Genomic DNA, 15735 nt, shown 5'->3' with positions numbered 1-15735 from the left:
GTTGTGTCTGGTTACTTCTTGATCTTCCAACTTCACAGTAGGTACTTTGCTGTCAAGCCAGCTTCTGACCCAAGGTGGAAAGCTGCTCTCAGGAAAGCAAAAGACCCTGTGGGCCACGCAGCTACACATCCTTGGCAAGTCTGATCCTGAAAGGGCCAAAGATGATTTCCATGGAACAGGGCCCATGTCCAGCTGCCTCTAAGGTTCTGGTCAGCCACACTTACACAACTTACCCAGCTACTACCTGCAACTTCCAGTCATTGGACTTACATGTAGCTGAGCAAGACATGGAATTTCCAGGGGAAATGTGTGCATGTCTCCAGTTAGTGCTGACTGATGAATTTGCAAATACCACTACATTTACCCTACGGTCAATCCTGACTGTTCCAGGACTCTCCCTTCTAGGATACCAAAACCAGGGTATGCAAGTGGCTTTATAGTAAAACAGCAGGCACTGGCAATCTATGCACTGTCCATAATACCTTATGCAGACAACTTTTGGGAATCTGCCCCCTTCATGGGCTTCTGGAGACAGAACTCAGGTTGTCAGGCTTGGCAACAGGTGCCTTTTCTGGCTGAGTAATCTCGCCAGCCTCTAACAGTTGTTCTTCAGTCTGACATGGAACTTTTGAACAAGGCTGACTAGACCTTGCTGAGCTTTGTGCTGCCCAGCAGCTTTAGCTGAAACGGGCTGACTACGTGTCCATAGGAGTCTGATGGTATATGCAGTTATCCAACATAAAGGCACATTTGCCTCTGCTGTGTAAGGCTGCTTAGAGGAGGAAAACTTAGTCACGATGGAATCTTGAATTTTGGGTGGATTACTGATACCTTTCAAATTTAATAACAGAACAGACTATACTATCTCTACGGGTTAACCTGTTCTGCTCTGGCTTCTGTACAACGTGTAATCAATGTAATCCCTTACTCGCTCTAGCTTCCTTTAGAGCACCATTTCCTTAGCCTTTTTTCTGAGCTCTCTGAGAAATGGGTCGTTTGGCTACTGGGTGCCAGAAGTCAGCTTCTTCCATGTGTGTTGTGGCTTTGGCTCCTTGGCTTTCTCCTACGATCTGTATTGTAACTATCCCTAAAGACAAGGTGTGCAGTCCAGGCCTAGGAAGCTTCCTTGCTGCATGCCTGGAGCTCCAAGCTTGAAGAGCTGTGAGCCAGTTGGCCAGGCTTTCTCCTCAGGAGCTCACCAGATCTTTATTAGATGACAAATTTAAATACCAGAAAATAGGAAGATAAAAAGATGAGCCTTTTAATCCTCTTAGCCACAACCTGCAAAGTAGAAACGTCTGAAGCACACCAGTTATTCAGCTTTACATTAGAAATGGTCTGTCTTGATAAGATGTAATGTCCTTAGCAATGACTTAGCCATAGACTAATAATTACTGAGAAGAGTGTAAACAGGGATAAGGCTAAGAATGTTCAAGTTCATGTCTTCATTTTCCAGCTCAAAGGCTACCATTCACAGCAGCTAAATCCTACCTGGGAAGGAACTTGTGCTCTTGAAGTCTTAGTTTTGCTGGCAACAAGTGTTCTCCCACTCTGGCCCTTCCATTGGAGGGAACAACACCACGCTGAGTGACACCAGTGCCTTGGCACTCAGAGGGAGACTGTGCAGTGCAGATGTAGCCAAAGACCTTTTATTTGTGTAAAGTACTTATCAGTCACCCGGTAGAACAGATACAATGTTAGTCACTCTACTCCTGAGGCCCTGCCGGCCCTCTTCTCAAGTAGGTGGTGCTAAACTCAGTGACCAGGCTCCCAGTGACCAGCACAGTGTGCAAGCAGCTTCATGTTCTGCTTAGCTTCCTTAACATTTCCAACAAGGCTGGGCAAGGGTCAGATGTATTCATAGATGAGAAAGTACAAGCCTGCCCTTCAAGTTCTAGCAAGTGACTTACAAAGTCCAGAGCCCTGAGAAGGGCAGCTAAGCTTCCTTCACCACCCCCACCAGAGCTGGCCTCAACGTGCGTCCGTGCAGCTTGTAGCCCACCTTACTAACTAGTGCCACAGTGCCTGGTTCTTTCCCCTCCACAGGGGTATGAAACAAGGCCTCGTGTTCGTAAGGGTCGAACTTGGCCCCAATGGGGTCAAGCCTGAGCAAGCCGTGTTTTGTGAACACCTTCTGAATCTGGACTTCGGTCATCACAAGCCCTTCATATAGGCTCTTCAGATGAGGGTTGTTGTTGATCTCCTCCTTTGGAACACTCTGGGTTGCCTTCTCCAGGATGTCTGCAATCTCCAGCAAGTCCTTGCAGAAGCCCTGGATGCCTGCATGACGAGAAGATGGTCTGCACTTAGTATCAATGTGTGGGCTCCTCACACAGGACTGTTCATGATGTCTGGTCAAGTCATATGCCATAGAACCACAGTACTTTAATAATTTAAAACAGCCAAAGGCTTTTTCTGGGATAAGAGCAGGTAAAATGTGCTAAAAATGAGGAGGAAAGGAAGAAAGCACAGGTAGAAAAGGAAATTAGCTTAATGTGCTCTTGAGGTTCCCAAAGCAAGGAGTGGGGCCACAGGGAGTAACAGGTGAAGGCAGCAGGAGCTCCATCACCGCCACAGCTGCAACCTGCTCATTCCCCATATGTGTGCTCACCATATAACTTGGCCTCCTCCACCAACTTCTGGTTTCTCTGCCGCAGATTCTCAGTATCTGCCAAAGCTCGTTTGTATTTTTCCTAAAGGAGGTGGAATTTAATTAAGTTACAAATGTATAAGAAATCATTTCTGATTTTGAAATGATTTAACTCCAAATCAGAACATAAATAAAACCTGTCAGGACAGTTTATGAAGAGGACTTTATACCTGTGCTGGTATCTCCAGGAGACGGAATGTGAGCAGACTCCTGCCCAAGAGCTCAGTGGGAAACAGCCAGAGGGTCCTTCTTATGTACTGATGCTTATCACCTCTTGGGGAAGAATGCTACTTTCCTGTTCAACTTGAGGGTGTTGAGGCACATCAGTGGGGTTCATCTACCTCAGTTCCCTGCTTCCCAGGAGACGAAGGAAGATACTTGGGAGGAAATCTCAAGGTGGCTCTGCTCACATACCTAGCCAAATTACTGGGGCCAGAGATGAGCCTTGCTTCTCTCCACTGTCCCTGTAGCCACCCATTTCTAACCATCTCCAGCTTAATGTCCAGGGGTGGACTCCAGAGGTCTCTACCACACCTCAGACGCCAGTTTTCAGGCAGTCACTGAGCAAGGCTCTAGGACAGCTTGTCCTGGTGTAGCCTTGGTGACTTGGGAAATTCCACTGGCTTTTCTGTGTCTCAGTTTCCTCATCTATAAAGGGACTGTGGTGAAGACTGCCAGAGTTCAGCACAGTGCCAGCCACATAAGTGATGCCACGAACTGCTCACACACTTAACTTGACTGGTACCTGCTTTTCAACAAAGAGTGATGATTGTTATACCGACTCCCATATTAAACTCCTGTACATAGAATTTCCTGATTCTTAAGTCCCGGCTAAATCACACCAAGTATTCCTCATATAGCCAACATGGAGACTTCACAGGTCAGAAGCAAAGCCACAGAAGGTTTGCATTCTAGTCCCTATTTGGCAGTTAATGTGCCACCTGGTCTGCAGCAGGGAGTAGACAAATTATTAAAAGCCTTTGGCTCTGCTCTATCACCTGTGGACTTGGAAGCTGTCACGTGGACCACGTAGGCAGCAATCCAGCAGTGTGCATACCCTGAGGGTACTTACCGTGGTCTCCTTCAGCTGCTCTTCTAGCTTCACCTTCTCTTCCAGGAGGGTCTTATCTGTAGGGGGTGGATCTGTCTTATCTGTAGGGGGTGGATCTGTCTTTGGCTCAGAGTGACTCAAGTCCTCTTCCAGGTTCTGGCCATTGTTCTTCTGTTTTGTAGCTGTGCACAACAAGCGAGGAGAAGGCCTAAGGAAAAGCCCACACATAAGTGAAGACAGCCTTTTGGCATGCTAAACACAAGAGATTTTAGAAATCTGGGCCTTTGAAATGACTCAGTAGGTAAGGTCACTGGCTACCAAGCCTAACAACCAGAGTTTTATTCCTAGGGACCCACATGGTAGAAAGCCAGTTCTCTGTAATGAAAGTTTTGGTTTCTTTACAAACTCAGTTATGTTATATAAATATGTTTTTGTTTTAATCCCAAGTGTAGGATTTGAGTTTGGGCTTTATTTTGTCCACAGCTGATAATTTTCTCCTGTGGGGTATAATCACTGCTAGCTGGTAACTGCCTGCACACGGGGCACAGAGAGGGGCATAGTCTAGGCCTCTGAGGATAAAATATGAGAACACAGAAAGAGAAAGTGTGGTGTGCAGTGGTGGTGACCAGAGACAGGCGGCTTGGAGACAGATGGAGAGAAATGTTTCAAAGCAATGGCTTGGAGGACTGCTTGCTGCATCTGCTGTTGCTGGAGATTGGTATAACCCCAATCAGAGGGACCACAGACCCCTCTCCCCACTGCCCTTTGCTCTTCTACCTAGGTTTGGGGGGTTGGAAGCGAGTGGTATTAAAGAATCCCAAATAAAAGAGAGGTTAAAGACAGTGCGACAGTTTCTATGAGCTGTCCCACTCTCCACACAGGCGCACTATACAATGTGTGACCCTCTTCCCCAACAAAGTAAATGTTTAAAACAAAAATTAGAAATGTGGGTAATTTCAAACTGTTTGCTAGAAAAGCCTTATCTCAGACCTAACAACAGCAACTATGACACACAAAAAGTAATGTGCTATGGAACTGGGGAAGCGGCTCAGTAGGTAAAGTGCCTGCAGTGCACACACAAAGATCCAAGTTTGCACCCTCAGAACCCACATAAGAAAGCTGGGCATGGAGGCATACCTGCAGCCCTAGTCTTGAGATGGCTGAGACAGGGAGATTCCTGAAGGCTATTGGCCAGCCATCCTAGTCAAATCATGAGCTTCAAGCTGGCTCATTGGGTCAAGGGGCCTGCCACCAAGCCAGTCATGACAGGAGTTCAGTCCCCAGGACCTATCTGGTAGAAGGAGGGAACTAATTTCTGCAAGTTGTCCTCTGACTTCCACACTCGTCCACCAACAAAGAAATAAATGAGGATGGGACAGAGGAAAGATACCTGATGATGACCTTGGGCCTTCCCCATGTGCTCACATTGCAACAAACACACACAAAGAATGTGGGTGCCTTCTTATGTGTGTGTATATATGTATGAGCATGCGCCACATGAGTGAAATGTCCTACGAGACCAGAGGAGGGTATCAGATCCCCTGGCGCTGGAGTTACAGGTGGTTGTGACCTGTCCAATATGAGTCCTGGGAACTAAACTTGGGTCCTGTGGAAAAGAAGCACTCAACCACTGATCCATCACTCTACCTCTGCCCCCATCCTAACAGTCTTTAACAGCACATGGCATAGGTAGCCGTGCTGTCCCGTTAGGCTACGTTAATGCACTCTGATATCCACTAGCTAACAGGATCACCTGACAGACAGTTCACAGAAAGTTCTGCTGTTAACTGACATGTGACTACGTACAATCTTCAGTCTTCGACCTAGTTGTGTCCCCTAACCACATCTTCATGTACTCTAAGGAGTCTCCTTGAGTCAAAGCACCTAGATTCCTTTCATAGCACAAGGCCCATTACACATACTGCTGATGACAGTGGCCTGAGCAGAAATCTCATCATTAGACAGAAAAAGTAAACACCCAAAAATGATGGCCTAGGCAGAAGGCCCAGGGCAGGGAGACTGTTTTTCTTTTGAGTCAGGGCCTCACTGTGTAACCCTGGCTGGCTTGGAATTCACTATGCAAAACAGATTGCCCCAAACTCAACAGAGCTCTGCTTGCCTCTGCCTCCCAAGTGCTGGAGTTAAAGGTGTGCACCACAATGCCCAGCAAGCTGATTTAACAAACAAACAAAGAATTGCTATTATATTATGTGCATGTTTGTCTGGCCCTGTGTTGTGTTTGTGTTTGTGTGTGTCTGTGTAAGTGTATGCGACGTTGAGTGTCGCAGTTCATGAAAGCCAAAGCCACTGGATACTTTGGAGCTGGAATTACAGGCAGTTGTGTTTGTCCAGTGAGGATGCTAGAAAGTAAACTTGGGTCCTCTACAAGGCCAGGAGCACTCTTAGCCACTTAGACTTCTCTCCAGCCCCTGGTTTTCTTTTTGATGTATATTTATTCAGAGTTTGAGTCTGGCAGTAAACCTGCGATCCTCTAGCCTCAGTCTACCAAGTGCTGAGTGCTGGGCCTGCAGTAAGTGCCCTTGTGAGCAGGTCCACAGAGGGCTCTGCAGGTCAGGTGACTTACAGATGCATTTCAGGAACCAGAAATCATTTAGACAGAGGAATGGAAATAGGAGTATGAGTGCTATGCAGAAGAAATGGAAAGAGAAGTCCAAACGAATCCTGGAAGTGATCCCGAGGAGGCAGGGAAGAGGTGTGGGATCGCCTGGCGCTACAGTTACAGCTAGCTGTGACCCAACAACCAGTGTAGGTGCTGGGAACTAAACCCAGATTCCACAGCAGCAGCCAGTGCTCTTAACCACTGAGCCCCCCCCCATGACCTTATTTTTACTTTCATGCTTTTAAAAAGGCTAAGAATCTGGGCTGGAGAGTTGGCTCAGTGGTTGAGAGCACACGCTACTCTTGTAGAGGATGTGAGCTTGATTTCCAGCAGCCACATGACAGCTAACAATCATGCAACTGCTACTGCAGTTTCACAGTATCTGACATACTCTTCTGACCTCTGAAGGTTCCAGGCATGTACATGTTGCATGGACATACATGCAAGCAAAACACCCACATAAAAGTTTTTAAAAAATCAGTAATTTTGAAAAAAATTAAGCTAAGAATATATAAACCTATAAAATGTGAAGCCTGCCTTCACTATGAATTATTTCCACCGCTGGGAGTGTCAATCACAGCCTTTCAACAGGCCCGCTTTGCTGTACAGATCCTTTCCTGTAAGGAATTCCGAGGGCTAAGTCCCACAGGGAAGAGGGAAGCCAAGCTTAGGGATACTATGGGAGTTAAGACTAGCAGCCACATAGCTCTCTGGCCTTCCATACTAGAGCACCTTTCTTCAAAACCACAACTCCAGGGACAGACATAAACCAAGCTGGGGATTGGGGGGCCGACAACTCCAAATACAGCACCACAGATAAGAAACGCGTCCCCTGTGACATCAGGAGGCTCACTGCTCCCGGCTCTTTGCATAATGTAAGCCTGCTTTCATCTCAATACCTGTTAAAGAGATTATCCACTTGCCACCAGCTCCCATTCTGCCCAGGCTCCAAAAGGTAAAGTCAGTTTTTATTAACCAAGAATTTGGTTCTAGCAGGGAACAAGGTAAAGATACAAAGCATCTAACTTTGAAGGTGTGATTCAAAAACCTGAAGCCACGGGTTAGAGATGGCAAAGAATGTGCATTTGTCTAAATAAACTGCACACACTGGCTTTATTGCTCCTTGGACCTCACATTCCCCGAGGACAAAAGTGAAGGAAGGTGAGGGACAGTGGAAAAAGGCCACACACCAGGCAGCACACATGCTGGTCTCGAACTTGCTTGAGTTGGCCCTGGCCCTGAACTGCGCACTGCAACTACCGGAATTAGCAACCCTAGCCCCTGCGCACACGGGCTTCGGCCAGGCTGCCTGACCTTGGGCAAGTCTCCGGCTTCTGGGGTTGTCTTTTGCAATCCCAGGAGGGGTGGTGCCCCATGTCCGTGAAGAGTGCCGTGTGTCGCCAGACAAGCTTCCACCTGACGCATCGCCCAGATCCCCACGTTTACGACCCAGTGCCCCAGCTCCTTGAGCCCAGTTCGTGCAGCGTCGCCCGGCAAACCCCTGGACGCTCGCGCGTTGCGGCCAGGCACGGGGACCCGGCTGATGGGACGAGGCTCCAGGCCGCACGGGCACGAGCTGTGGGGACCAGACCTGCTACTAAGGCAGAGGCCAAACCTCTCAGCTTTGAGGAGGAACAGCACTGCCTTACCTGAGCGACAGCGCCAACGCCGGGAGGCTGCGCCGCGCCAGCCTCATGCACCTCGCCGCCATGATTAACCCCGCGGTTGCGTCACTGAACCACACTGAGCATGCGCGGAAGCCACTACTCCGGCTTCCCCACCTACTGCGGCTTCCATGCTAATCCGTGACCGCTGTTGCTGTGATGGACAGATCATGTCCACCAATAATTGAGAGGCATGACGAAGTATCGGTCTCTCTTCCCCCTGTGGGCGGGGACTGAGGCTTATGGGAGCCCGGAAGATGAGGAGGTGAAAGGTGAAGTAAGCGCGTGACGGAAGCTCTGTGGGCGGTACAGGGCGGAGGATAGGCAACGGGGAGGAAGAACGTGGGGGCGGGGCTGGAGGCAGCCAGTTGCTGGCCGGGACCCAGGAACTGGAGCTGGTGCTGGCCCAACGCCCACGCTCTGTTCTGCGGACCCTGGGAGGATCTGGAACCGAGGCCCCATCTCTGCTATGTCCGCCGTAAGCGCGTTGTGTCAGCGGGCTGGCTGTGGACGACCCGATGAGCGTGGCTTGGTTTTGTACCTTCTGTCACCTCTAGTTTTCTCAGAATGCAACACAAGAAAATAAACTAATAAAAGTGTGTGCAGGAGAGCTTAGAGGATGCGGGTGCAAGTGTTTGGCCAGTGTTCTTGGGGAAGTCGCGGAGCTGAGAGTGATCAGAGGACGCCTCCTGTCCTGTTTAGGTATCTACAGTTCTTTCCTTCCTCCCGAGGCTCCCTCACATACCGAGACAGAACGCCTCATCCATGGACTACAGCTTGCATGTGCACTGGAAAGGACCAAAACTCTATTACTTAGCTTGTCCCTTATTAGAACCATTTGCTCAATATATGCTACTGTTTGCCAGGGGTGGAACAAGCACAGCTTTCACCTCAAAGGGAAAAAGTTTATTCTGGAGCCAATTATGTGTGACTCTGGCCAGGCTCAGAAACACAGTTTTAGGACACCCCAAATTCTATGTTCCAACATGAAAGCAGTTTTAGCACATTGGTATAATAGCAGAACAAAGAAAGCATAATTCAAGACATAAAATGCATTGGTGGAAGCATTAAGTAGGCAATTACTGTTAGGTTATAGGCAGTCTGCTTCTGGGTTGCCTAGTAACCTATGGTGTCATCATGTGTCCCCCGCCAGATGTGTGGCAGGTGCACCTGGCAGACATGGTACAGCTGCACACAGATGTAAAAAAGACCAACCTGTTCTCCCCCCATCTCTCTTCCCCCCTTTCTCTGTCCGGGCACCCCCTCCTCTCATTTCTGCCCCTCTCTCTCTGACTCTGCCCTCATGGCTCACTCAGGTCCTAACTCTGCTTCTCTTCCCCTGAATAAACTCTTTCATATAATATCTGTTGTGTGCATCATTTAAAAAATAACAACATTGGTGCATTGGCCAGGAAGAGCTCTCCTGATAATGTCTGGTCTGGTCACGCCAGGACCTCTTACCCCAAACTACAGATTTGTCTTCTGTTCCACCTATCACTAACCACCACTCAACCACACATGGCTGGAACCTGCACTTTCTCTCATTTGCCCCGCCTTGCACCTGCCGTGTCTTGCTGTCCTCCGTTGTCAGCACCTGTCCCTCTGTGGGTGGCCTCTCATAACCGAGCAGCCTAGGAAGGATGCTGGGCTACTCCCCACCACCGGTGTGTTGGCTTGGTCTAGGACCTTTGGATGCTGCACTACACCCAGCAGGAGGAGACTGTGCCAACAGGTCGGAACCAAAAAAACATACAGCCTGCTTCAAAATCATTGCTATTAAGTAAGCAAATTTCTCATCTTGCTCTTGTGCTTATGTTCAGAGGACCATTATCAATTGTGCAGACTTCTGCCCAATCATGTCACCCCTCCCTAGCTATTTTTTTTTAATTAAACAAAAGGGAGGAATGTTATGTTGTGCAGGCAATTCAACTGGCCTGCCTTTAGGGTCCTGACAAAGTCCTATGTCAGCACCTGTGTCCTATGACATCATCTGGGCCAGGAACTTAGTGGCTGATCTGATACTCCCCCTCTCTCCCTCTCTCTTGCTTTCTTGCTCCTCTCCTGCTCTCTCCCCTCTCTTTGTCGGTGTACCCTTCCCCCTCTGCGTGTGTGTGTGTTTGCCCCCTTTCCTTTCTTTCCATCCGATAAATAAATTTCATACCAGATCTGTCACGTGCGTGGTGTATTTTTAAATATAGCCCAACAATTACAGTAAACAGAGGACTCTGAGCTGTAGGCCTTGGATGCTATGTGATAGCATCATTAACCCTTTGATTGGTGGATCATTGGTTTTTGTTACTATATTACCAACATTTTAATTTGTTTATCAGATTGTTAAGTCCACCAGAGAGGGGCAATGAATGGCTATTTGATGGACTAAAGATAGCCCAAGATAAATAGTAATTAGGCTCTGGCCCTGGAGGGATCCAGCCTCTCTACAGTTACTGAGGTTTTAATCCCTCAGTCAGCCTTTTCAGAGAGTTTCTTTCCAGGAATCCTGGTTCATTGGTGTTTTGTAGGACAAGTGACCTTGAGAGACCAAAACATAAATTAGCAGCTATTATTAAGGCCTGAACTAGGTAGGTAAAGTACAGTAATGCCATGAAGGGAAGAGCCACCTCACTGCATTCTTTCCCCACCCACTAGAGATACAGTTGCTAGGAAACTGGACCATCCCCCTAGGGATGGACATCAGGTCATTAATGGTCTGGGAACCTTCCTATAGCCAATTGATTCAAAATGTAGCATTTTGACCAATAGATGCTTGCCAGGCAGGAATCGTCCCTGCCTTGGGCATGCTGGGATGGACCAGAATCTTTAAATGACCCAACTAACCTGGGCATGCGTGCTCAGCTCCCACCGCTTTGGCAGTGGGGGGGGTGTGTGGGCCCAAGCTGCAGCTTGTAATTTACAATAAAAAAAACCTCACGTATTTACAGCGGAGTCTGTTTATTCTTGGTCTTTTGGGGTTCGTGAACTGGGCAGAACAACCTGATTTGTTAATTCACTGGGAAAGAGGGAGAGAAAAGGGGAGAGGAGGGAGGAAGGGAAGAGGGACAGAAAAGGGATGATGTTAGAGCACCAGTGAAATTAAAAGATGTAATTGGATTGAGTCTATGAGACTTGGTTGTGATGGAACAGACCAACTGTGAAAAGGGCAGGGGACTTACTTGAGTGTGACAGGTATCAGATGGCAATACGGCACCACTGGACCTTTTGTTAGGGAGTGGTATGGTCCAATGGTCAGGGCTTTGAATGGAAATATTTATAGTAAATTGTCATATTTGGGGGGTGGGGAATGACTTTAAAAATACTCTAGTTTTAAAAGGTGAGATTTCTTGTAAGACTCTGGGAAAGTGTTGACAGGGCTGAAGCTGGTGATGAATACTGTGGGGGTTATACAATTTTCTTTGAATTTTTTGGGGATAAGACTTAAACCTCCTGTGTCTTTCCCTGGCAATAACCAGGTCACCAAATTGTTTCTGTCCTGAACACTTAAATCTTGGGTCTTCTCATTTATTCTAAAGCTTCAAAGAAATGATAATATCCATTACTGGCACACCTATTTGGAGAGACAGCTGAAAGGTCGTAGCTGCTGTGTGTTGAGACAGGCAAGCATGGCTCTTCCTAGGGATGAGGTCCCTGGGGACCCAGAACCCCTTCTCAGTCCAGGGGTCTACTGCTAGGAGGCCTACCTGCCTCTGTTGCCACTACTCATGTGGGAGCCACCTCTGGAAGCTCCCATCTTAGGCAGTGCTGCAGCCCTCCTGAGGTCCAGGACTTCACCACCCACACCTGACCAGCGATCTGCACGAGGAGATGAAGCTGCCTGGAGAAAACACTTGGGGCGTCTGTCTGAGTTCACAGTCAGCAGTGGTCATGGGCAGCCCAGTGGGGACAGGGATGCAAGAAGATCAAGTGAGAACATGGGGTGGCCCCAGAGAGGATGGAGTGGTGTTTCCGAAGAGAACAGTCCTCAGAAGGTCACGCAGGTGGCTTAACAGCATGACTGTGGGTGTGACGCACATTCCAGCAGAGTTCCTGCCATGTGCCAGATGCTTATGTCCTTTTGTGGATCAGTCCCAAGACTTGCTGGGGAGAGGAATGGTTGGCCAAGTTAGGTGACTCACACTGCTGGAAGAAGAAAGACAGAGCTCTTGACTATTTCTTCATACTCAACCAGCATGCCCTGGGGTGGAAAGCAGAACCAGCACTTCTCTCCCAGTGGTGTCCATTCATGGAGATGCTCTGTTAAGGGGGTGGCTCTTCATCCCCTCTTCATGCAGCTTGGAGGTTGGCCAGTTTGGAAAAGCATGGGATTGATGGAGGTGGCGTTCGTTTTCATTATTAACTCGACTGGCTTTGAAATCACCTAGGGGAGAACACCTCGGGGTGTGTCTCCAGAGAGGTTTAATTAAGGGAAGAGCCACTCTAAATTTAGTGGTATCATCCCATGGGCTGAAGCCAAGGCTGGATGAAAAAGAAGGAGAGACCTGTCATCTCTCTCCTCTCCCTGGTCCATGGAAATGTGAGCCTGCAGCCTCAAGCTCCTGCCCTCGAAGTAGAGATTAACTAGTTAGTCTGAGGTTTTGAGCCCTTTAAAAGCAGCAGAAAGTGAAGTCCAGGTGAGGTCAGGAGAAAGACTACACTCCTCATCGCAGGCCGGAAGGTGGAAGGGTGACCCCAGGAGCAGAGAGGCAGCTCCGAGCCAGCCGAAGCCAGTCAGAACATGAGGACTTCAACCCTGCAGCCTCAAAGAATGGAAATAACCAGCCACTGGGCGGAGCCTAAAAGTGAGTCCTCCCCCTGGGAGGGCCTGGTGAGCTTGGGGGAAGAGGGCTGGTTTAAGGCACAGAAGCTACAGCACTGCCCCTGAGGCCACGCCGCTGCCTTCTCACCACTTTGTTGTACCCGTACTGTGGGCTTTGATGCATAGAGAGGAAATGTGTCTTAAACCATGGTTCCCAGATTCCCCTCATGACCACTGACTCATAGAAAGTTGGCTTCCTCCACCCCAGCCTGGGTACATGATCTCCAAATAGGAAGACATGCTCTTAGGAAAAATACCACTGTGGGGAGGGAGGCAAGACTGTGGCTGGTCAGACTGAAGTCACCTGCCGCAGAGACTTGGTGCGAGTCAGGTGCATGGGAGATGAGCAAACACAAAATTAGCCTCCATTTCCCTGGCGACATTTCAGCGATGGTGGCATCTGGGTTCCCGGACACCTCCAGAGTAGTCACAGGGGTGGGTGTCAAGTAGCCCTAGTTGTCTGAAGGGGAGTTAGGGGTGCTACAGTCCCAGGATCCTGACAACTGCACCTTAGCAAGCTGGTGGGTATGAGAGAAGGTTTTCCTATGAAGCTGGCTACGTTGTCCAGCTGAAGCCCCATATCCCGTGAACTCTCTCTGAGTGCTCCTCGGTCTTGAAAGCACAATGAGCATGAAGCCTGACATGAGGCAACATCATTTTTTCCTTGTGTGAAACAGGCTCTCAAGATGTAGTCATGACTGGCGGGGAACTAACTCATAGAGATCAGCCTACCTCTGCCTGCAGAACGCTGGGATTAAAGCTGTGTGCTGCCACACCAGTGGGATCAGACTGAGCCTGGTCATCTGAGTTTGGTTCCTGCATCCTGCGTGGATGGATAGAACCGAGTTCTGAAAGCTGCCCTCCAACTTCCACACATGCTCACACAATGGCAATAAATTTAAAATAAATTTAAACAATAACATATATTATATAAAAATATATAATATATATTTATTTATATATTATATATATAATATATATTATAAAATATATAATATATACTATAATATATTATATAGCATATAATATATTATATTAAAATATATAATATATTATATCAAAATATATAATATATTATATAAAAATATATATTTTATAGAAAGGTATAGTTCTTTGCAGCTAATTTCACGTGCCTTTGCTTCCTGCACGTAAGATCAACCTTACATAGTCTCTGAGCACTACTGCCACCTTGTGGCCACACCTTTATGCTATTTGTCTTATCAGTCTGCAATCCTGTTGAATACTATTTGTTTATGCTTAGAATTGTTTTCAGTCCATTAGTCCGTTGAGTATGTGTGTGTGTCCTCACAGGCATGTGCGTGCCCATGTATGTGCTGGTGTCTGTGTATGAGAATTCAATGTAGAGACCAAAGGATGTACCAGACATCAAATAGACCCCCTTGTTTTTGAGGCAGGATCTCTCACTGGGACCTGGGGCTCACTGGTTAGGCTGGTTTCCTGGGATTATAATAATGGTGCTACTTCCAGCGTTTTTTGTGGATTCTGGGATTGAACTCAGGTCCTCATTCCTGTGCATCAAGCACTTTATCTACTGAGCCACCTCCCCAGTCCCCATTAATACAAATTTTGAAGTAGCTGCTTGGTCAGCTCTGTCTTCTACATGGCATGCCTTCCGTTACTTACATCTCATTTCATTTTCTTATCTTATTGCATTTGCCTTGATTTAATGATTTTTCTAAATCAAAACCTTTATTATTTTGCCATATTTGAAAAGTAAGGTCTCACCACGTAGCTCAGGCTGACCAAGGTCTTGCCTCCCTCCAAGCTTATTTTAGGAAATCCTTTGTTTATTTGTTCCGATGCCTAAAAATTATGCTTATTTGTGTGGTGCTTGTGACATGCACATACTGTATGACATTAGACCCGAGCAAGTCTGTCCATTATCTCTGATGTTTATCAATTTTTTTCGTTGTGAAAACTCAAAACCTCCCCTTTAAGATGTCTTGACATCTTAAACCTCCCTTAAAGTTGTAAGGGAAGTTGCTCCCCTGGGAGTCAGTACAGAACACACCCAGGCATCAAATCCTTAGCACAAAGGAGGTTTATTACCATCATGGGTAAGCGGGGAAGGGGGGTCGGGTAGGTCTGCAAAAGCCGACAGCAAGAAGCAGCAACAAGCGCAAGCAAGCAAGAGCAGGCAGTTCTGCAGGAGTGAGTTTTTAAGGAGAAAAAAAATAGGGAGTGTGTACTAGGGTGAGTTGGTAAATCTGTTTTGGACATGTTAGCCAAACAATGAATTTGAACCTCAGTGTTTTGTCTCAGGAATGAATCAATGGCCAAATAAGGGAACGGACTTTGGGGGCTAGCTTTAGGAATGTAATCTAACGGTTTTTAGCAAGGGGGAGAGAGGAATGAAGGGCAAAACCTGTCGGCATCATGTTTGTAATGCTCAGGCCCGATAGGGTCTTTCAAGAGTATATTATTATCACCTAGTCACCTTGTAGGGTGATGCTTGTTTCACATTACAACTCGTTGTCCATTGTCCATCTTTTCCCACCCTCCTCTACACTCAATTAATGCTGAATTGTAGCTATGATGGTGTTCACCCTGTCTTGTCTCTGACTTCAAGGAAGTTGGTTTGAAAGATTGCTAATACAGCCCTTACTGTCACCTCCCAGTATTAAAGGGCACTCTGTGCAAACATGTCCAAGACACCTTCCTGTCACATCACTGGCCTTTCTTTAAGCCAGCCACCCTCTCGTGGGATGAATTCACCAAGCGCTTACCTTCTCTCACTTTCTTACTTTACAACCCTCTCCCAAGTCTTCCCAGCAAACAGCTTAAGTTGCCTCACAGAATCATAAACCAATTCATGGCTTTTTTACTCCCAGCCTACTGCTGGCTTTGCATCACGCCCAGGAACTCAGTGAGTGCTCTGTGGAGAGTCTGAGGTGGAGGGGTGAGGTGGGCTCTGTGGAG

The 15735-nt window shown here is 47.5% G+C and overlaps 1 protein-coding gene across 1 annotated transcript; it reads right to left on the bottom strand.

The window, feature by feature from the left end:
* Positions 1–1633: 1633 nt before the first annotated feature.
* Positions 1634–8067, bottom strand: Grpel1 (GrpE like 1, mitochondrial). Its single transcript, XM_055623943.1, has 4 exons — positions 7971–8067; positions 3723–3909; positions 2612–2693; positions 1634–2280 (listed from the first exon to the last, which is right to left on the bottom strand). The coding sequence occupies exons 1-4, from the start codon at positions 8030–8032 to the stop codon at positions 1937–1939; spliced, it is 675 nt and encodes a 224-aa protein (XP_055479918.1). The 5' UTR covers positions 8033–8067; the 3' UTR covers positions 1634–1936.
* Between the last annotated feature and the right edge of the window lie 7668 nt (positions 8068–15735).

This window comes from Psammomys obesus, unplaced genomic scaffold (genome assembly GCF_907164565.1).
Source record: "Psammomys obesus unplaced genomic scaffold, mPsaObe1.curated_primary_1811, whole genome shotgun sequence".
Classification (NCBI taxonomy): domain Eukaryota; kingdom Metazoa; phylum Chordata; class Mammalia; order Rodentia; family Muridae; genus Psammomys; species Psammomys obesus.
The sequence above is the reverse complement of the archived record's forward strand: the minus strand, read 5'-3'. Positions and strand labels throughout refer to the sequence as shown.

Bases quoted from the DNA above. Each gene is read 5' to 3' on its own strand.
- Grpel1 (XM_055623943.1), bottom strand. From the start codon at position 8,032: ATGGCGGCGAGGTGCATGAGGCTGGCGCGGCGCAGCCTCCCGGCGTTG. The intron at 3,910-7,970 runs GTAAGGCAGTGC...GCTTTTCCTTAG, and splicing joins GCGTTGGCGCTGTCGCTCAG to GCCTTCTCCTCGCTTGTTGT. The intron at 2,281-2,611 runs GTGAGCACACAT...CTCGTCATGCAG, and splicing joins GGAGGAGGCCAAGTTATATG to GCATCCAGGGCTTCTGCAAG.